General features: G+C 44.2%; 1 protein-coding gene across 1 annotated transcript in view; it reads left to right on the forward strand.

Moving 5' to 3' along the window:
* Positions 1-21,512, forward strand: part of prkcz (protein kinase C, zeta) — a gene marked incomplete at its 5' end in the record, with an annotated part of 127,926 nt that extends 106,414 nt beyond the window's left edge. The window contains 2 exons of the mRNA XM_079273326.1: positions 11,256-11,371; positions 21,073-21,512. Of these exons, the coding sequence (XP_079129452.1) occupies positions 11,256-11,371; positions 21,073-21,160 (204 nt within the window). The 3' untranslated portion in view covers positions 21,161-21,512. The remainder of the gene's footprint in view (positions 1-11,255; positions 11,372-21,072) is intronic.
* Between the last annotated feature and the right edge of the window lie 469 nt (positions 21,513-21,981).

Consider the following 21,981-nt stretch of genomic DNA (forward strand, 5'->3'; position numbering starts at 1 on the left):
GGTAACACACACACACACACACGACTAAAATGTCCTACGTTTTGACAAAATAAAGTGCAGTACTGCAGTCCACTAAACATAGACATTACTCATGAAGTTCATATGTACTAATATTTAGATCTCTATATGTTTTCTCAAATCGAGCAATTATTCCAGAAGATAACTTCCCTGTGCTGCTGCTGTTATGTTTTTATATGATTGCATTATCAACCTTTTGCTCAACTGAGTTGAGTTTTCGTACCTTGCACAGCGGCTTGATTCTTGGGATGTCATGAAAGAATGACATGCATATCTGTAGAAGCTATGCGTGGCTTGTGTGTGTGTGATGACACGGAAACAATGGCGGCTCCTGAAGAGGTTAGCGTAGCTGCAGCAAAAGCATCAGTTCTATCATTTCTTCACTGAAGGAAGAACAAAGAACGGAAGACCTTTCTCTGTAGAAAAGATGTTTCCTCTCTTCTCCTCACTGTCTTCAGAAGGAATCTGATTGGCAGATGGTTCATCCAATCACCTTCCAAGTATGTTGTGAAAGTGCCTGCCCTTTTCCAAACACTTTCCGATGACCTCAATTATTTCTTTGTGAAATAAACCGAACCGAGTGGAAAACACATCAAGTTTACTAACTCATCGGCTGATTTGTGCCAGAGGAACCCAAGTGTAGGCTTCAACTTCTACTGAGTGATACACTTCCCTAGCAGCCATGGTCCAAGACAGTCCAGAGCAGCTGCACACAAACAACTCCCTCACAAACCCACAGAGCAAAAGAAGGGAACACTGGGGTCGCAACTCCCAGAATATTATCTCTCAGTTCAAACAGAACTGAGGTGGAAGGTGACACATACTCACTTAGCACATAGTTCATCATTGGTGGGATCAGGGTGCCTGCTGCTTCCTGACAGACAGCTGCTGACAACTGATCTGGGGTTTGTCACAACTAATGTAACAACAAAGAGGAAGTAAACACTGCATGCCCACAGTCAATGCCAATCAGCTGAGAGAAAGGTACAGCTGTCTACTGTTTATATCAAGAGCTTAAATAGCACAGAGAACACCCTCCTGTGATGTTTCAACAGGCACAGGAGTGAGGTGTGTGTGTGTGTGTGAGGTTGCAGTTACGTGATTGATGGCGTAGCTCTGATGCACAACCTCGTCTGAAGCGAACATGACAGAAGGAGCAGCTCTACAATATTAACGATCTTGACATCTGCATAGTCGTGTTTCAGCAGCGGGGCTGAGCAACGTACACTTGGGACCGACATGAACAAAGTGCAGGTCACTGTGAGGCGATGTGGTTGTGATGGTCAGTGGAACTTCATTGTGACTGGATGGTATCAATGGGCCTCCATTCATCCAGATAGATTTAAGAAAAGGGCTGTTTTCAGTTTCGCTTCATCTGAAACTACATTCACGATGGGTCCAGGGCTTTAGTTTATACATGTATACAGTTATCATAATATATATTTACTAATAATCATTTTAATAATGCTCAATTTACAGTTTTAAGAGTATTCCTCTGAGGACAGAATCCCTGAAGAAACCAGAAGGTTATGGTTTATGATGTAAAATAGTTTATAATCAGAATCAATGGGAGGCAAATATTCAAACTGGTTCCCATCACATCACACATGCCTTGTTTCAGACGATGAGTCAGGGACTGCAGATGAAGCTGATCATCCGCTGTGTACCTGCCCTCTGAGGAGGCAGACATGCAACCAGAGCCACAACTCAAGCAAACCTCACCTGTGAGCACCAGGGACAGAGCGACGGGGGGGAAGCAAGGCCGAGTCCGGAGCGGCTGGAGGCCGACGGGGCATCAAACAACACACCACCAATCAAGGAACCCGCTCATCTCCGCCAACACGGGCCTTTTTGGGAGCACACCTCAAGACGGCGACTTGCATCTCATTGTTATCTTGAAAGATTTGACTGTGAAAGATCATGACATCGCCCAGACTTTGTTGCCATATTTTGGCTTGACTATTTAACAATTCAGTAGTTGCTTTCAAATCCTTACCGCTGCCTCAGTCTTTGTGCGAGTCTCCCATCAAAGTCATCTACGCTTTGTTGAGTTTCAGCATGAAACTTCATGTCCAACTGTTAAATCTTTATTTATATCACAACAGCTGCTTAATGTATCACTGTCCCCAAACACCAGCACGGACTCTGCTGAGCTTGCACTTTTTCACTGTTAAGTAATATTTCATCTATATTGCTACATACATGACGCAGAACAGGTTGGATATGCAGTCATGATAATGACTGCATATCAAGCAATGTACAACAAGTTTGTGCCGTTAACAGAAAGGTAAAAAGTAAAGGAGATGAAGTACAACAACGCTCTGGCGTGAGGCCAAATTCAACATATCATGAAAACTAGCAGAAATCCATAACCACATGATCACGATTCCTGCAATTGAAACATTAAATGTGAAGTCATTACTGTACTGTTGGAGTTCCATCACATGGCCAATTCTGTTAGCCAGTAAATATGAGCTAATTAACATAAATCAGATCAAATATGTTGAAATACAGATGATGTTGACTTCATATAGCTCCATTCAGAATCAATAAGAATGGATTCGGGATATTAGTGCAGAAAGGAGGTAGTAGTGCAGTTTGTCTGATTAATTTTTCATCAGAGTGACGGCCAGTGGAAAGAAGCTGTTCCTGTGTCTGGTGGTCTTGGCGTACAGAGCCCTGTAGCTCCTACCAGAGGGGAGGAGGTGGAACAGCTTGTGTCCAGGGTGTGATGGTCTGCAGTGATCTTTCCAGCCCGTCTCCTGACTCTGGAGGTGAACAAGTCCAGGATGGAGGGCAGGCTGGAACCAATGATCCTCTCTGCAGACCTGACAGCCTCTGGCTCAGTCATTATCATTGTATAGGCAAATGTCAACATTAAGAATATCTGTATTAGCAGCTGTGATGCTAGTTGTTGTATTGTATGTAGTTATTGTATAATCTTCTAGTCGTCATGTTCTAAATTCGACACTGTTGCAAGTGCACTTGCTTCCAGTTTACAATGACTCTATGAGAGCAGCATTAATATTCTACTTTATCAGACATTAGCGTGAATGCTAATTAAAGGAGAATTAAGGCCACTTCTCTATCCTCATTGTTGGCGCTTTCCTCATGGGACAATTAGCTGGGGTGGTAGGTAGTATACGGCATAAAAGAGGGGGAAAACAATCGTCAAGAGTGAGTTAATGAGTGCTGCACAGAGCCTGTGAAGTACACACCAAAGGCAAACTGGGGAAAGATATCAAAGCGGAGCGGAATCCTGAGCCCAGCGACGAGGCCCCCGTGTAGCACAGAGGAAAAACAAGTTGACAAAGCTGTGAGAGGAGGAGCGACGCTCTCTGCCCTCAAACTCCAAACCTGTCTCCAGACCTGGCAGGCCTGGCACGCCGCTACTGTTGTTACCACATATTAATATTCATCAGACGGTTCCTGAGGGAGCGCCGGGTTTTCTCTCTGAAGAGATGACACATTTGAATATCATTTACCTGCCGTCCTCTTTCATGCCCTCGCCAAATCCACAGTTCTTCACTGCCAGAGAACTGTCAAGTTGATGAGCGTTGAGGAGAAATGTATCATTTGGAAGTGGGTACAACTGGATTTCACGATTGTGAGTTCCTTTTCATCCACACTGAGATCACACTCAGGCAGGAAGCCAGACACCCGTCCTCTGTAGTGCATCTTTGTCTTACCTTTGAACCAATAAATAGTTCACTTTATCTTTCTGTTCCATAAGAACACCAGAGAGCCAGAGGTTGGCAGCATACTTCTATGCACAGTTAGTATTTTGGTCCAGGCCAGATGAGAATGGGTGAAGTTTGATTGTCGTGTTCTTTCCTGCAGACTTTGCATGAAGGCTTTGCTTCGATCTCATAAGACAGAAATGATATTTCCCTCCCCGCTCCTCCTCCCTGCAGTAAGGTGTCTGATGTTCACCAGGTCACGGGACACTGGAGACCCACGTCATAGATGGATGCTTTTATTTCCCCCGTAATTGGTTTAATTCAACGACTTCGTAGCTACGAGTCGCCGCCGTAGTATTTTATCAATTTGCGACACTGCTGTACACAACTTAGAAAAACTACAGCAGCCATAATTCATGTAGGCTAGAGACACCACACCAAACGAATGTCTCACAGCGATCAGTACTTATTGTTTGACTAAAACTAATCAATGCAAGTCAGGACTGTCACAAGGTGTTTGGGATCTTGCTGATGGCCAAAGTGTTCGCTGGCTGGTTGGCAGAACTCAAATGTTTCCAATGTGATCTCACAGAAATACATCAAATGACCATGACCTCTTGTTAGCACATTAAACAATGCAACGTTCAGTTTAGTCAACAGTACCACTTGGTTAGGTTTGAGAAAAACATCACGGTTGGGCTAAAAAATAATTTCATAAAGATAAGTAATGACAATATGTAAACAAGTCGTGGACCACTGGTTGTTTGACCCATGCAGCTCTCCTCCCCCACCATTAGGAGCCTGTCTCACTGTTTGCACTACGTCATACTAGTCGTTATGAATCACCCGGATGACCTGATATGGACAGGAAAGAGGAGAGTACCGGGAGCTTGTGAGAGGTGAGCAAGAAGAAGTCACGATACAGCAGAGAGTAGAATGTAGAAGTGCCCACACAGTGTTGGCTTTCTACAGCACTGAGGTGTTCCACAGTTTGGAGTTTTGTGGCTGAACTGCTTGTTTTGTCTGATTGTCCGACCGCTCGTGTTTCTTGTCCTATCTCTGTTGTCAACGTGTCGCATGTTCCTAGATCTCAGCACTTAGCTTAACAAAAGAGAACAATGACAACAAGCCTGTTCACACAGCAGCGTGGTTTCTTCCCAAAGGTCCCTTCGTCCATTAAAGCGAGCTGTGTGCATAAACGTTCAGTCTGACAGCAGATCTGTGCAGATATTGTGAAAGATAGATGTGAAGGCGATTGTCCCGCTTCTTATAGAGACGTACTTCCACACTGCGGACAGACGACGAGAGCCAAAGCTCCCGTCGGTGTGATGAAGTGAAAACAGAGTGTGTGACGCACAGCCTCACATGTGCTGACTGCGGGAAGTCTGCAGTCACATTAACGGCTGCCTCTGATCAGCCTGATTGTCACGTCGTCCAAGCCTGTCCTGAAAGCATCGATGCCACTGGAACACATATCTCTCACACACACACACACACACACTCACTCACTCACTCACTCACTCACTCACTCACTCACTCACTCACTCACTCACTCACTCACACACACACACACACACACACACACACACACACACACACACACACACACACACACACACACACACACACACACACACACACACACACACACACACACACACACACACACACACACACACACACACACACACTCTGGCAGGGGCTGTGATCTGAGAACCCATGGATAGCCTGTATAGCCATGGCGCTACCTCTTTCATGTCCCCCTCTGGCCTCAGGGGTGCTCCCTGTGTGTGTGTGTGTGTGTGTGTGTGTGTGTGGGTGTGTCATTACCACCACACATAGCTTCAGCCTGCCCAACAACACATCAGACAGACTGGGGAAAGTAGGAGGAGAGGGATGTGAAAAGATGAAAGAATTGACAATGAGTAAGATGCAGACAAACGGAGAGGAGGAAGATGGAGACAGGATGTGAGGGGGTGAAACTGACAGAGGAGTGTAGGTAGGTGCTGAAAAAGCTTAAAAAAGCTAAAAATTTGCAAAGAGAGGGAGAGACTGGGGGAAGGTGCGCCAATTTGATGAAGAGGGAGTGATAGGAAGAGGTATAAAGAGAGAAAGTGAGTGGTTTTGTGTTGTTTGTTTGTTTGAAGCTGTTCCCACAGAGCACTTTGAACCAATAACACGAATGAAGCTCAGAAACTGCTGCAAAAAGCAGCAGGAGGACCGGGAGTGCTGTAGCAACTAAACACACTCACTCAGCAAACAACTGGCAAACAAGAAGTGGGACTGGAAAGCAACTCGTGAGTGTTCAATAGGATCCTCAGCAGCATTCACACCTCAACCACAAAGGAGGTCACATGTTGGTGGCGTCCTCAGTGAATCCCTGATCGCTACATGGTTAAAGGTTGATTTCACCTTCAACAAGTAAAAGGACCTGCTTAAAGGGGAACAGCAGTTCAACAGATCAACGTGTGTTTCTCGGTGTCAGCTCTCTCCTTCCTTAGAGGGAACTGTGTGAAGTCTGATGAAGTCACTGAAGACTACAAGTTATAAAATGGAATCTGTAGCTGCTCATCTCTGCTGCAGGATAGTCTCCAGGAGACATCAGCTGCTACGAGCACCACTCACCCAATCTCCGACCAAACTGTCGGCGGGCGAGTTGCATTGTGGGTAATGTAGGCTCCAGGTTTTTGACAAGAAAGAATTCTGCGTTCCAGACAAATCGTAACTCAAAATATTTGCAAAAAGTCCAATGGAACGCTGCTCAAAGTCAGAACAAGCGATGGTGATTTACAATGGAACCATCAGCTCTAAGGCAGCGTTAAGGATATTTGCCTGTATTCAGTTCGAAGAAAACATATCATATAGTAAATTGACATCAAAATATGTCGGCGTGTTATTAGGGAGCTTGTTACAGTAAACAATCTTAAGTTATCTTCTCTGCACCAAAGTTATTCAATAAAATGTTAAAATGCCAGAGAAATGAGGCGGCTGAGAGCGCCGTGTGAAACATCAGCTGTTGTTAGTGAGTTGTTAGTGTACGTCTGGCATCAGGCACCTGGATAGCTGGAAGTTTGAAAGTTGTGAAAATGACCTTTGAGTTGTCTCAGCAACAGAAGATCACGTCGGATAACAACGGGCATATCTCTGCTTCTGCTGCATTGAGGGGGAACAGATTTATTTTTGAATTATGTTAAATTGCCATGATATATCCGTGGCGTGCTGTTTTAAGGTTAGAAAATCGTAGATGGTGGTCATGGATCATAGAAACCGTGGTTAGTTCAACCAGGAGAGACCAGTGAAGGATTAGTTAACATGCATTAGGACAGATGCTGCGTTCATGAGTTACACAGAAATTATTTGGCACTTGAACTCGACGAAGAGATTTGTGATCGAGTTGTGATCGCCCTGAGCGGCAACAATATGAATCCCCCCGTGGAGTCCAGACACTGGTGGTGGTGGCTGATGAGGCTGATGATGCTGATGGAATGATAAAGCTGATGAGGCTGCAAAGACTGGGCAGAGATGGGGAGGTGGAGGGTTGCGTAACAGCAGCATGAACGTACTGAAGGTAAAGAGACGATGATATTTAAGAGAGTAACCATGTCACTGTGTCGTTGTGCTGTTGGCGAGAGAGACCAGCTGATCTAAACAGCTGATATCATGATTGACAGCCCCAAACAATGACAGCAAGGCAATAATGAGTGAGCCTGCATGAGGAGTGATGGCAGATGTATGAGAAATAAACTACGGGCTTGGGCATGCAGGAGTAGAGTCTTCCTGTCTGAACTCACGCTAGAGCTTCATGTGTTGTACCTTCAGTCATATTGTGTTTTAGTTACAACCCTCTGTTTTCATTTGCTGTAAGTGCAACCTCGACACTTCCTCCATGTTTACCTGTTGTCTTGATATATTTAGCATGACGCATCGTGTCGTCGCCACCACTCGGACACTCGAATAATAACACTGTATTCATTCACCACTTCATTTGAGTGGCTTTCAGTTCACTGTTTCACCCTCAAATAAAACACTTCCTGCTCGGGACGTTTCACATGAAGCCACTTAGCAGCTCAAGAGGGAAGAATGCCTTGTTTACCTGACAGCTTTTTAACTTTATTATTACTTCATTTGTATTCATATTACCCACTCTCACCATTATGTCTGTCCAAATAATATCCCATCTTAAATGCAATGCAATTCAAATGAGTAATTAAGTTATTCATTTCATTGCAAAGTGCTTTGTGAGACTTACAAAACAAGACATTACCTTGTTTGTGTGTTTTTACTGAAAATGTTTTTTATATAAATATGTATAAAAATACCATATTTATACACCTACCGACCGACATATTCAGTGGGCCGCATCACCCGTGAAGTAACCTCAAAGCTAGGAACTTATCTTGCCGTTCTCATGAATAGGTGTCATGTTGGGGTCCAGTATCCAGTTCATGGATACATGCGTGAAGTGGATGCTTGGGTCAAACAAACACAGGACTTTCACCCAGGAGACTGCTGTTCAGGTCCCATGTGAAAACAGAAGTCAATGGTAGACTTATTTTACGTACTTAACTAACACCACGTACGCTAACAAATTACGCAACATACTTTTTACTAACCCAAACCATGATATTGTCCTTGATTATGTTGCCTAAAAAGTTGTTTTGTTTCAATTCACAACGTTAAGTTTCACTGTCACAACGGGGTAGGTGCAGGGTGGCCATCTGCAGCATTAGAGTGGTCGTGAGAACCACTGATAACGCCAATCAATCGGCTGACAACATTCGAGACGGGTGCAAAAACGCTCAGACTACGTAGCCTATGATTCATTAATTGATCAACTATTAGACAGCACCTGGATCAGCCTTCAAAAACCATAATAAGTTATCTCTATTTTAAGCTCCCCCTAACCTACTTTTAACGATTTAAAAAAAGTGTATATTCTTAGAACGAGGAAACAGCACGGAGAGCAAACCTGTGTACCTGACGTCTGACTTCTTTGTGTTCTCAGAAAATTGTCCTCTGTGCACAATTTAACAGGATGAGGGGCCGATGTGAAACCATGGAAACAAACCAGACAAAATCACTCTGGCACAACTACTCCGCTGCTCAACCCGCTCTGTTCTCTGGTTTTTCTCTCGCTCTCTGTGTCATGTGTCCGTGTTTTACTCCAGCAGCTCTGACCGTATGGAAGAGAGCCAGTGTTTAAACCTGCCTGATGTTCCATATATCACACCATTCAGTGACTGTTTAATCATCTCAAATGTGCAAGTTTCCTTTCATTAGTCAATTAAAACATTTGACATCAACATTGGTTTTCATTGGAATAGAGGCGTAGCAGATCCTGAGCAGTAAAGTCCATTCTAGTTCTATTGCCCACAATCACACATTTTTCCAGAGCTTTTTGTAAACACCAAAACCAACAACGTGTGAGCCCGTCTCTCTCGTTTCTACTTTCTCACTTCCTATCTGTGGCTCTCAGCTTCAACCCCATTGGTTCACAACTCTTTAAAAAAACCTCACAAATATTTGGTGTCATTTAAAGAAACAAAGGGTTTAGTTATGTTCCAAACCAGCTGTTGGCTGAAGTATCTGTGGCAGGAGGACGGTGTCGGTGAGACTGAGTCAAAAATAAACTACAGTGTCTGTGTTTTCAAGGTAATGAAGGAACAGCTCACCCAGGGCCACAGTGAGGCTTGTTGGTGTGTTTTCTATATTCTTGGACAACAATGGAGCTCTGTGGCACATAAAGACAAACACAGTACTCGTGAGTAAGATCAACCCATCGCTGAACCTCTAGCCTGAACAGCCAGGTCCAAGCGCAACTTAGAAAGGTACTGAAAGGTGTGCGTGGTCTGTAGTTAGACCGATACTTGCTACATGAAGAGTTTGGGGTTCATGTCTTTTTATAGCCTTTTTCAAACCACAAGAGCAAAAGTGTGGGAATGGAATGAACTGAGATTGTTGTTGATTAGTTAGCACGCCCTGCTAGCTAGCGTACTATCTACAGTAGTAACTATAGTCTGTAGTAGCATTACGGTACTCTCGAGGCCAAGTAGTGTATAATTAGCTAAAGGTGCCTCAAACAGAGAGCTGTTGGAGCCAGGCAGTGTCCATGTCCTATACCTTGAATCAGCGGCAGCAGGGTGCAACGCCTACTTCCAACTCTACCAGCTTGTACACCACAGGCTGCTGCTATCCACCGAATATAATCTCATCATGCAGCTAGCGGGCTGTAGCTTAGAATAGGGAAAATGGCTTGCAATATGACTGATAATGATGAATATTAATATATATATAATATAACAGGTTCTGCTAAGTATGCTCAACCTTTATGTCTACATGTACTGCTAGAGTGGAAAGTAGGACTGGTGTAGCATTAACTAACTAACATTGTTTGTTTTGATCTTTTTAGGGAATTTATTGACAATAAGATAAATACAGAGGGTCACTACTGTCAAATAGAAAGTAATAAACCTAACAAACACAATGCTATATAAGAAGCAGTGTCCCACACCACATTTGAAGGTTTTTTTTTGTTGCTTTGAATTAACTATCTCAAAATACTCTATAAATAATAATAATAAGACATAGCTGAGGGTTGTGCTGGGCTGTAGAGCAGCAACCGTTCTCACCTTTAGTTTGACCAAGCGAAGTTGCAAACGACCTCCTTCAGTTTACACTTCAGTCCTTGGAAATGTCCGCTAAAAAGGTTTGTCAATGTGACACCTCGTGGAGGAGTTTAACCACCCAAATAAGGCTCCACATCCACATGGTCATTGGCGACGCTTCTGTTTTGTGCTATTCTGATCAGCAGAGGATGTGCAGTTCCTGCAGACAGCCTGCAGTTGTAGAAGGTTCTGATTCAGAGCACATGATGTGCTTTGGGTTTTGTCCTTCTACCACTAACATATTGTTAAATAACTGTCTCTGCATTTGATTATTGTTTATTCAAGTGTAAGAATATTGTACATGCAGTTATATAAATGTAAACATATATTTAAGCACATTTCTGTTATTATAACTTAAATCCTTTTAATTTAGGGTTAAGAAACCCACATTACTCTATCAAAGATCAAAGTATTAAAGAAAATATCATAGACAAATATCAAACACAAGTTATTACAATAACTTTGTTCAATGCTTAAAATCCTTTCAAGGGTGCGTTTGCACAATCCCACATGAAGTATTTCATGTGTTGTAAAGCCACGTTTATAGTCGTCTTCAATGTACTCACAATACATTTCCATTTCAGGTGTAACCAGCCAAAGAGCTGCTTCTGTGACTGTGTGTTTAAATATCTCATAACTTCGACTTTCCATCTCATAATTATGACTTTCTATCTCATAATTTCGACTATGGGGATATTTTTATTATCAAGTCTAACTTAAAATTATTATAATTATTATTTATTTTTTTATCTGACGGATTCGCGGGCCACATAAAATGACGATGCGGCCCGCGGGCCGTATGTTTGACACCCCTGTTCTACATGGTCTCCTCTCGATTGAGAAAGACCTGTTGTTACACATAACAGGACTTTTATGCGTTTGTTCCCCTCAGCTGGAGAAGAAAGAGATGACACCGCCCTTCAAACCTCAGATCACTGATGACTACGGCCTGGAAAACTTTGACACGCAGTTTACGAATGAACCAGTGCAGCTAACACCAGACGATGCGTAAGTACTGCCGTCGAATAAAATACAAGTTATACCAGTGAAGTCGACTGTATGTGAATCACTAAGAGCACCTGTGTTTAAAGATGTGTTTGCAGGGACTTGAGATTTGCTTCAGGTCATGTCTGTCATGGTGTCTGTCATGGTGTCTGTCATGGTGTCTGTCATGGTGTCTGTCATGGTGTCTGTCATGGTGTCTGTCATGGTGTCTGTCATGGTGCCTGTCATGGTGTCTGTCATGGTGTCTGTCATGTTGCCTGTCATGGTGCCTGTCATGGTGTCTGTCATGGTGCCTGTCATGGTGTCTGTCATGGTGCCTGTCATGTTGCCTGTCATGGTGCCTGTCATGGTGTCTGTCATGGTGCCTGTCATGGTGCCTGTCATGGTGTCTGTCATGGTGTCTGTCATGGTGTCTGTCATGGTGTCTGTCATGGTGCCTGTCATGGTGTCTGTCATGGTGTCTGTCATGGTGTCTGTCATGTTGCCTGTCATGGTGCCTGTCATGGTGTCTGTCATGGTGCCTGTCATGGTGTCTGTCATGGTGCCTGTCATGTTGCCTGTCATGGTGCCTGTCATGGTGTCTGTCATGGTGCCTGTCATGGTGCCTGTCATGGTGTCTGTCATGGTGTCTGTCATGGTGTCTGTCATGGTGTCTGTCATGGTGTCTGTCATGGTGTCTGTCATGGTGTCTGTCATGGTGCCTGTCATGGTGTCTGTCATGGTGTCTGTCATGGTGTCTGTCATGTTGCCTGTCATGGTGCCTGTCATGGTGTCTGTCATGGTGCCTGTCATGGTGTCTGTCATGGTGTCTGTCATGGTGTCTGTCATGGTGTCTGTCATGGTGTCTGTCATGTTGCCTGTCATGGTGCCTGTCATGGTGTCTGTCATGGTGCCTGTCATGGTGTCTGTCATGGTGCCTGTCATGTTGCCTGTCATGGTGCCTGTCATGGTGTCTGTCATGGTGCCTGTCATGTTGTCTGTCATGGTGCCTGTCATGGTGTCTGTCATGGTGCCTGTCATGGTGTCTGTCATGGTGTCTGTCATGGTGTCTGTCATGCTGATGTCTGTGCATTTAAAACGTTCAACATGTTTAAAGACAGTCATGCTGTTCGTCCCGTGTGGGGTGGGGGGGGGGTGGGGGGGGGACTCTCAGCAAGGGGCTCAAGTGTAGTTGTAGTGTTGAGGTCACAGATGGGGCGGTGCAATCGGCAGCGACACCGGCCCCAAGTTAAAACTAGTGTTCATCTTTCACCTATTGTTTTTATGTCTCCACGCCAACAAGAGCTGGACTCAAGGATAAACTGACCACCATCACTGTGACATCACAAAGCAGATTATTGGCCATAACTCAAGAAATCACATTCTAATTATGACAACGCCACACAGTTGTCTAATGGGATAAAATGATGAAGTGATGACATTTTGGACAGACGTGGATGTAGACTGCAACAGCTGGCTGTAGTTCCAGTTCATTCGTCCTGTTTCTAAAGTCCTCTTATGATTGTACCGTCGTTAGTCAACCTCGTCCTGTTCTTGACTCTTCTTAAGTGTCAGTTGCCTAACAGTCTGGGCAGTTTAGTTGTATTTTCTCGAAAGAAATTCAAACTATTTTTATACAGTTTTAGTGAATGAACACTGTGGGCATTTTAGTTTTTTTTTAAAGTAATCAGATTAAATTCAACATGTCTGTTTTTGCTCTCCTCTAGTTGTCACTGTCACAATAACTGCTCATTGTGTGCTGCTGCTGTAGTAATGATACGGCACGAGCAGCACAGGAAACAGTACCGCTGCATTGAAGAACAAAAAGGGTATTCGCTGTTCTAACAGTCTGGTTGTCATGTCACAGTTAGTGTTAAACGTGTTGGTGTTAGTGGCCCCAGTGGCCCCAGGACCAAACTGTGATTGGACTTGGCAGCTGTGAATGTGTACAGCTAAAAAGGTGATCAGACCTTTTCATGGTCACACAGAGGTTGAAAAAGACGTGACATGTGTTTTCAGTGGGTGGATGTTGTGCCATCTTTTCCAGAGAACTTCTGCATCCAATAAAGAAAAACTTCCCCCCCTGTGAGTTGACGCAGGGGGGGAAGTACGAATGTAGCACGAGAACGTTGACGTCTTCATCCATTAGGGACATTGTTTTGATTAATCCGAACGTGTGGCCTTCAGGATCCGACAGGAGCGCTTGTTTAAGCCTGAACTGTGGAGAGAAAAGGCTGGAGAGATCTGGCACAACAACAGACACGTCCGAGGCTCCACCGCTGCAGACCAGAACACAAGCATGGCCTGTGTTCCTCCGTGCCGTCACAAAACGATTCCATAAGGCTTTGGCAGGCCCCGCCGATAGATATTACCAGGCTTATGTCAGACAACATTTTCATTTCAGTCCATGCTGGATTGATTTTACAACATTTATATTTTTCCTGCAAAGCTTTTATTGGATGCATTTTAGCAAACCATTTCTCAACAACCACACTGATCAAAAGCAGGAGCTGAGTGGAACAATGAAGTAAACCATGCACTCCGCCCAAAAGGCATCCTTATTAGCAATTTCATCAACGACATTAGGACATTCAGTAAGAGCTTTTTAAAAAAGCCTCTTTTATAATGTCCTATACATGACTAAGGGCTACGATGCTGCCTACAGCTTCCCACACAATGACAAGCAATGAGTAAGAATCTGATTATGAAGGGATTTGGGTGCATGAAACATTGTTCATGCTTTTCATCAGCGTTCATGGCCGTTCATTACCGTTAGAATACTGGTGATATTTTTCGCCACAATAATCATGGCTTTATACCCAACCAGATACGGCGTATTTTTAATCCCTGTTGAGGGCAGCAAGACATGAAGGATTCAGGATGCTTGAAACAGTGATATGACTTGCTCTCCGACCACTTCTAGGGGCCAAATGTGTGTGCACCTGTTGTGAATGTCCACACTGACTACGGTGAAATGCCTGGAAATCCCTGACCTCTCCACAGCTGTCTGTTAACTCTTCGTAGTCTTGACACGAGGAATCGTGCAGCTGGGGATGAGGCGGCCACTATCAGACAGTCTTTCCCGGAAGACATTCAGTGTCGCACTTTTGAGTCTGAAGAATGTAAACAGAGACCTTCAGGAAGAACACCAAACTCTTGCTCACTTTCGCACCGTAGCACTGTAAACATAAAGTGTACGTCAATGTCTGCTCTGAAGTGTTTTCAGCCCCCCACCCTTTTTTTGACAGGGGGTTTTGGACTTTGTTAGGCAGGTATTCTGCATTTCCACTGCATGGTACAGCATGGCTCTTAGCCAACTCGACTTGCTCTGTTTTGGTTTTCCATGAGCAGAAGATCAGGTTAGTACCTGGTACTTATTTTTGATACCATCTCAACAAGGGTCCAAGCGAGCTGAGCTGGAGTTAAAGCGCTGCAGACCACTAGTGGGTCAGCGAGAAATCTTCACTCGCGCGACACGGGACATCCTGCACTGACCTGCCATTTTGAAACAGCCAAGCTACCGTCAATAGTGACCGCATTTTTAAAAATTCACTCGATCCAGATTTTCAAAAATGTCAAGCTGTAAAACTACTCCTCAGATACACTAGGTATGCTATGCTGTACAATTCACAGTGCAGACGTTCCTGTGTTTTAGTTGCTGATGAAGAGGATGTCACTGCGGTTCCACGCGGATCGCTACGGCAATCAGCTAAGAATCCCGCCCACACTGAGGCTGGTGATGAGAGCCTTCTTGACTTCATACTGTGAAATGAAGCAGAATTAGGATTGTCTCCAAAGTATATGGTGCCATGTTTGGCATATACTCCACCAGTTCAGCAAGGTTGTACTTGGAGACACACAAAGACACCATCGTGGCTTTTTCCTGCTTGTGCAACTTGGAACTTTTGAACATGTACAGCAATGACTACGCCATTGTGAAATGGCAAGGGCTTCCAGTGTTAATTGGAGTCTTATTAAATGCCCATCATGCTCTGCACCCATGACAGATGTCTTTGGGTAACTAGCATGGCTCAGTTTGAATGTGCCGTACACCTCTGCTGTTCACTAGACGCTGAACTTCAAACCAGCCTCGGAGTGGGTGAGCCTCGAAGCTCATTAAGGGCTAGCAAAGAGACGGCTCTGCCGCTCATCCCAGCTCATTTGTGACAGCGTTCGACGAGGGGAGTCCGTGATAGACTTTTAGGGAGGCAGTTGGGGTGGTGCAGTGAGGGGAAGAGGGAGATGAGTGGGAGAACAGGGTGGGGAGCTCACTGCCAGTTGAGTAGTGGACCTATCAACGTGGCATCAAACACCACGACACATCAAAAGAAGACGCATGCCTCCTCCCTGCGTCTCTCACTTTATCCCCACACCACTTTCTCTTCCCTCTGTTACCAAGAGGGACTGATGTCGCCCACTCCTGCTCTGGGAGGGAGTGATGCAAAAATGCTCTCCAGTCTCCCCTCTCTCCCACTCGTGATGGGCTTGGCATGAGAAGAAAGAGAAGTGGGGGCCGTGTAGGGAGAAAGAAGGGTAAACCCTCCATGTTTGAGATTTACATTGCGACATTAAAAGCCAGATTTGCTGGGGGCCCTTGCCAGCGTGGGGAGGGGGAGGGGAGAGAGGTTTTAGTTTTTCTATGCCAGTTCCCTGCCTTCGAGAATGGCAGCCTCAGCCAGTGCCCAGAGAAGTGTACTTTCTTTCTTCTTCTGTAGCCTTGGTCCTTGGTTGTTGTTTTCAGGGCCTTGACTCTGGAGGTCCGCTTGGTTCTTGATGCATGTCATGCAGGTCCTACACTGTTTGCACATCATAATGTCCAATAATGTAACACATTTGTAATCATAATGTAACACGTCTGCCCCATAAAAAATCATGTGTCATGTTGCGTCCATCTATTTGAAATATTGACAGGCAACACTATTGCCTTGTCTATTATATTCATCATTCTTTCTTTTGGAATGCCCAAACCCCCGTGCAAGACTCACAAGTCAAATAGACCATAAAGCAGAGTATGCTTTAGGGCGGGGCTACACAGTGATTGACAGGTTGCTACATATACGGCGTCTCTACGTCACTCCTCCACATTCCAAATATGATAACTTCTGTTGATTGGTTGCGAAAAAACCAACATGGTGACGGCCGTAATCCAAGATGGCGAACTCAAGGCTTCAAAGCATCAGTCCACAAACCAACGGGTGACATCACCATGACTACGTCCACTGCTCATGTAGTCTACAGTACCTGGAACTCTAGCCCTTTGTGTGACTTTCTGTCGGGTTCCTGCACTATTAATTGTGCCCGTGTATGTTCAATCATTTGTCATCATTCTTTTTTGTTGCCCTAACATTTTTACTTTACCTCACCCCTCCCCTCCCAAAGCCAGTTTGCACCTATTAGTTTCCACTTACGTCTTCTCATCAACTTAAAATTGCACCACATTCAGCCTGAATACAACATAAAAACTAATCAAAACTCTGCCATGAAGCCTTCAGTACCACACAGTAGTAGCAACATTGACTGTGGACCATTGATGCTTGAGATGCTTACAATCATTTCTTAGACTGACAATAGCTCCAGTCTTGTAGGTTTAATATTGGATCAAAATGTTAGTATTTGTTTTCCAAAACCACTTAAAATACTTGTTCTGTCCCTCCCTCCTCTCCGCTGCCCCTTCCTCCTTCTCAGCGGTTTTCCAACAGCTGACCAACTTCTTGGCCGTAAATAACTGCTTTGATGTTTTCCAGTCAGGCTTTCGACAGCACCACAGTACTGAAACTGCTCTTGTTAAGGTTTTCAACGACATCCACTTAAACATAGACAATGGCAGAAGTTCAGTCTTAGTGTTACTGGATCTCAGTGCTGCATTCGACACGGTCGACCATGCCATACTCCTAGAAAGACTAAACATCTGGGTGGGACTCTCTGGCACAGCACTTAACTAGTTTGAATCCTACTTGAAGGGCCGAGAATACTTTGTGTCTGTAGCTGATTACACATCAGAGCTGACTAAAATGACATGTGGTGTTCCCCAAGGTTCAATACTGGGGCCTCTTCTGTTCAACATCTACATGCTTCCACTAGCTCAGATTATGGAAAACAACAAAGTGTGTTATCATAATTATGCAGACGACACACAAATCTACATAACTATGTCACCAGGGGACTATAATCCCATACAAGGGCTGGGTAACTGCATTGAACAAATCAACAACTGGATGTGCCAGAATTTTCTTCAATTAAACAAAGATAAAACAGAAGTAATTGTTTTTGGTACCAATGACGAACAATTGAAAATCACCACTCAGCTTCAGTCACTGATGTTAAAACCCACAAACCAAGCCAGAAATCTAGGTGTAGTTGTAGATTCAGACCTCAACCTGAACAGCCATATCAAGACAATTACAAAATCAGCCTACTATCACCTGAAGAATATATCAAGGATTAGAGGACTTATGTCTCAACAGGATTTGGAAAAACTTGTCCATGCATTTATCTTCAGCAGACTGGACTACTGTAACGGTGTGTTTACAGGTCTCTGTAAAAAGTCCGTCAGAACGCTGCAGCTGCAGCTCGAGTCCTCACTAAGACCAGGAGGGTGGATCACATCACTCCAGTTCTGATGTCTTTGCACTGGCTTCCTGTCCAACAAAGAATTGACTTTAAAATCATGCTGTTGGTTTACAAAGCACTGACTGGTTTAGGGCCAAAATACATCTCTGATCTGCTGCTACCTTATGAACCATCCCGACCCCTTAGGTCGTCTGGGACCGGTCTACTTTCTGTTCCCAGAGTCAGAACTAAACATGGAGAAGCAGCGTTCAGTTTTTCTGCTCCACATATCTGGAACAAAGTCCCAGAAAGCTGCAGCTCATTTAAATCAAGATTGAAGACTTTTCTGTTTGCTGCTGCCTTTAATTGAACCACATTCAATTAATATATTAATCAATTTCCTGCATTTCTGCATTTTACTACTGCATTTTATTTCTTGCACTGTTCTTAATTGCTGTTAAATCTCCTTTTCTTTTGCCTTATGTTTTGATGCTTTTAATGTTTTTAAATGGACTGCACAATATATCGCCATTTCCTCCGGGACCGAGTTCGTGCAAGGCGTACACTATAAAACGCAGATCGGCAGAGATCTTTTCCAGACGTGGTTTGTGTGCGAGTAATTGCAGAATTGCGGCAGTGTATGGTTGATTGCGTGCAGCGTAATGTCTCAGGGAGACATCGATTATTCAATGTATGTTTTAAATCTCCTTTACTTTTGCCTTTATGCTTTGAATTACCTTGTTGTTGAAATGTGCTATACAAATAAACTTGCCTTGCCTTCTATCCTCTTCATTCTGCATCTGGCAATGCTTTCAAGTCATCCAAGCCTGGAAAAAAAGGCAACATTTATGTTGGTTGAACACACTTTGTTTGTTTTGGTCAAACCCTCTCCTCTCTCTTTTGTGACTTTGTGTTATTTCTTTCTCCCTCTCTGTTCTCTCAGAAACTCCATTTTCTAAAAGTAGTTTTTGTTTTGGGAGTTGACCTACTCCTACGGTGAAAGTACTTTACATGAGATCAGATGGAGGGGAACTACTTGCTTCATCAGTATTCTAGTCTGATAACTGAAGACAGACACTGTAGCATTTCATTCACTTGTCCTTGCGCTCGATGTGGGTGGTATCAGCAACCTGTTCAACACTGGCAGAGGCCCCCTAAGGGGGGGGGGGGGCAGTGAACACACCTATTGTTTTTACTTCAAAGCCTCCAGCCCAGTGTCTGAAGGGAGGAAGCCTCTCGGCCTTTCCCCAGGGAGAGGTCTGCTTCTTGGGCTTCAGTTCCTCCTCTCACCACACACACACACATAAGTAAATAGCCTGTTGCTGCAGGAGAAGTAGCAGTGTTGCTAAGGAAGTACGTTTATTTTTACCCAGCCACTCTGAGCCCACTAGTTCTGGGGTTCCGCTCCATTTACCTGTGATTATGCCTTTTTTAATGGAAGCAGCATACTCAGGAGTTCCTCTACTGGGTAGTCCACACCGTGTTCCTCCTGTCTCAGATGCCATTGTACAGGGTTTAAAGATTTACTCTGAGTGAAAATAATTAAGACCCATCAGATGGTTTCCAGGGTGGAGATGTTCTGCAGGACAGCAGGAGCAGGTACCAACACAAACAGGAAGTTGTTGTTGTTCAGTGTATTATCAAAGGTAATCTGTCCAAGTCACTCAAAAGAAAAGTCATCCTGTCTCCAGTCGCTCTCGTAGAAGTAGAACACCTCTCATCGCTGCCAACTTCTGTCTTGAAAAACTGTAGAAACGTTTCACGTCTCCGGTGTGCCTTGATGATAAATGTAAAATATTATTTTTGCGTCAAACATATTCAAGTTTTGGAGTGTCTTATTTGATTTGTCAGTCACTCAGTCATAGCCCATCTCCAACGATCTTTCTCTGTCAACATAATAGGAATTCCTGGATGCGTATGTAATCTGTGCACGCTGAACTTGGTTTGCTTGCCTCCACTTTGAGACGCTGGGGATGTTGAGTGAACTGATCGTGTTGACAGAAGTTAGCCCAAACACTTAGAGATACTCCCTGGAGTTTTTCTCATGACTGATCGTTGAAAAGTTGAAATGAGAAAGGTTGGGCCTCGAGGAAATGTTGGGTAAAAGTTTTCTAGAATATTTTGAAAACGATGGAGCAGAAAGCTCGTTGTCATAGTGAGGAGGGATGAATGGCATCCTGCTACAGAGGTGGTCACATCTCCCTGGAGGTGTGATGAATACCAGTTATGGAGATGCACCGTCCCGATTCAGCAGCGACATCGATGCTGAACTTCGGCGCGGTCACAGCAGTGAGTGGTGTAGCACCATCAACCCATGCGTCTCTGTGAGACGTAAGGCTACTTGCAGGGCTAGCTGTCTTACCTGTCCTGGGTTTTATTCTCATTGTTGTGCTCCATTTTGTTTGATGGAAGATTGTTGAGAGGGAAAATAAAACCTTTTTATTTTCGGTGAGCAAACTTCAAATTGTTTTACGACACATAACGCGTTTTATTGAAAGCATGTATTTCCACCATTCACTATCGACTCGGCTGTCTACAAACCGGTCCTCTGTTCTCTCAAAGACCGGCAGCATCACGATGCTTTGCTGCAAATCTGTGGATCAAAATTCACAAAAGTTGAACTTGCTGATTGGATTTACTTGCCCCACATTGGGCCCCACCACCACAGGCCACGAGAACATGTTGTTGTTGTTGTATCTAAATGTACCTTTGTTCTTGAGGCACACATGTGGAAATTAATAATAACAATAAAAATCTATCTATCTACATTTTATATAAACACTCTTAAATCAAAATGGGTTTACGCTACTGGGAGCAGCTGTAGTGCTCGTGATCAGATGCCGCTTCTCTGATGCCGCTTCTCTAAAAGGCGGCAAAAATTCTAAATTGCACATTTCTTCTGAAATTAAGGAACATGAGGTTTGGTTCTTCCCCATCTTTCTCTCCCAGACTTCCCGTCTTTTTTTCTACTTAGTAGTCAAAGCATAAAATGCTCCAGAAATAGTTGACCCTTTTCAAAACTCACTATGACGCACTGATCACAAGCACAATGGTTCATGGGTCAGGTTGCAGGTATTGAAATCTGTATCGATATGGGCTCTCTGTTCAGAGCTTGATCCAGGTCTGCTGTGGATGACAACACCACCTCTCATTCTTCTCTGTCTCCCTCTCCTCAGGGACGTCATCAAGAGAATAGACCAGTCAGAGTTTGAGGGATTTGAATACATCAACCCCCTGCTGCTATCCACAGAAGAGTCTGTATGAAGGGGAGACCAGCTTCCTCCTTCGCCCACCTACTGTCTGTCCAAGCTGCCGTCTCAGCCAAAAAAGACTCGCAAGCCAACTCTGCAAGGCGAGGAGGAGGAGGAAGAGTAAAGGAGCACAGGGAGGAGGACCTCAACCTCTGGACCTTGTCAACGAGGCAGAGCAAACTGGAGAACGGGAAAGGTTCCTTCTGGACCGTTCAGATTGTTTTGTTGGAATACCAAACTCGTCTTTTCTTGGTACCTACAAGGAAAACAAAGACTTCAAGAACATTCCCTGACGTTCCGTTGTCTTCCCCTCATCCGTTCTTTTTCTCCCGCCGCTTCATTGGGTTCTCCTCTCTGAATGTCCATCCTCATGTCAAAGCTCCGTGATTTGAACAGAGTCGTTTCATTCCGTGCCTGCCGTCATGAACACATCTCAACCCGTCGCACATCCCTGGAGAAATATGACAGTTCTGCTGAAGAACTTGAAATTTTACATGCACTTTTTTTCTTTAGTTTCATTTCTTTTCTATCTTTAGGGGGGGAGGGGGCACGACGCCTCTCGCAAAACAAGAATGTACAATGACAAAGGAAAAAACATTAAGTTAATATTGTGTATTATAATGTAGGTAGTGATGCCTTTTTATTGATGCAAGTGGCACATTTCCATCCTAAACACAACCTTCTTTTTCTTATCTTGTAGGATGTTCACTAATTGGGGGGGGGGGGGGGGTTGTTGATTACTTTTTATTTAAGAAGTGCCTCAAAGATCGTACTGATTACCATGGCTCTGATTGCACTTATGTCTTCGAGAACATTTCCTGACCCATCCCGGCT

This window comes from Melanostigma gelatinosum, assembly GCF_949748355.1.
Source record: "Melanostigma gelatinosum genome assembly, chromosome: 8".
NCBI classification, from domain to species: Eukaryota; Metazoa; Chordata; class Actinopteri; order Perciformes; family Zoarcidae; genus Melanostigma; species Melanostigma gelatinosum.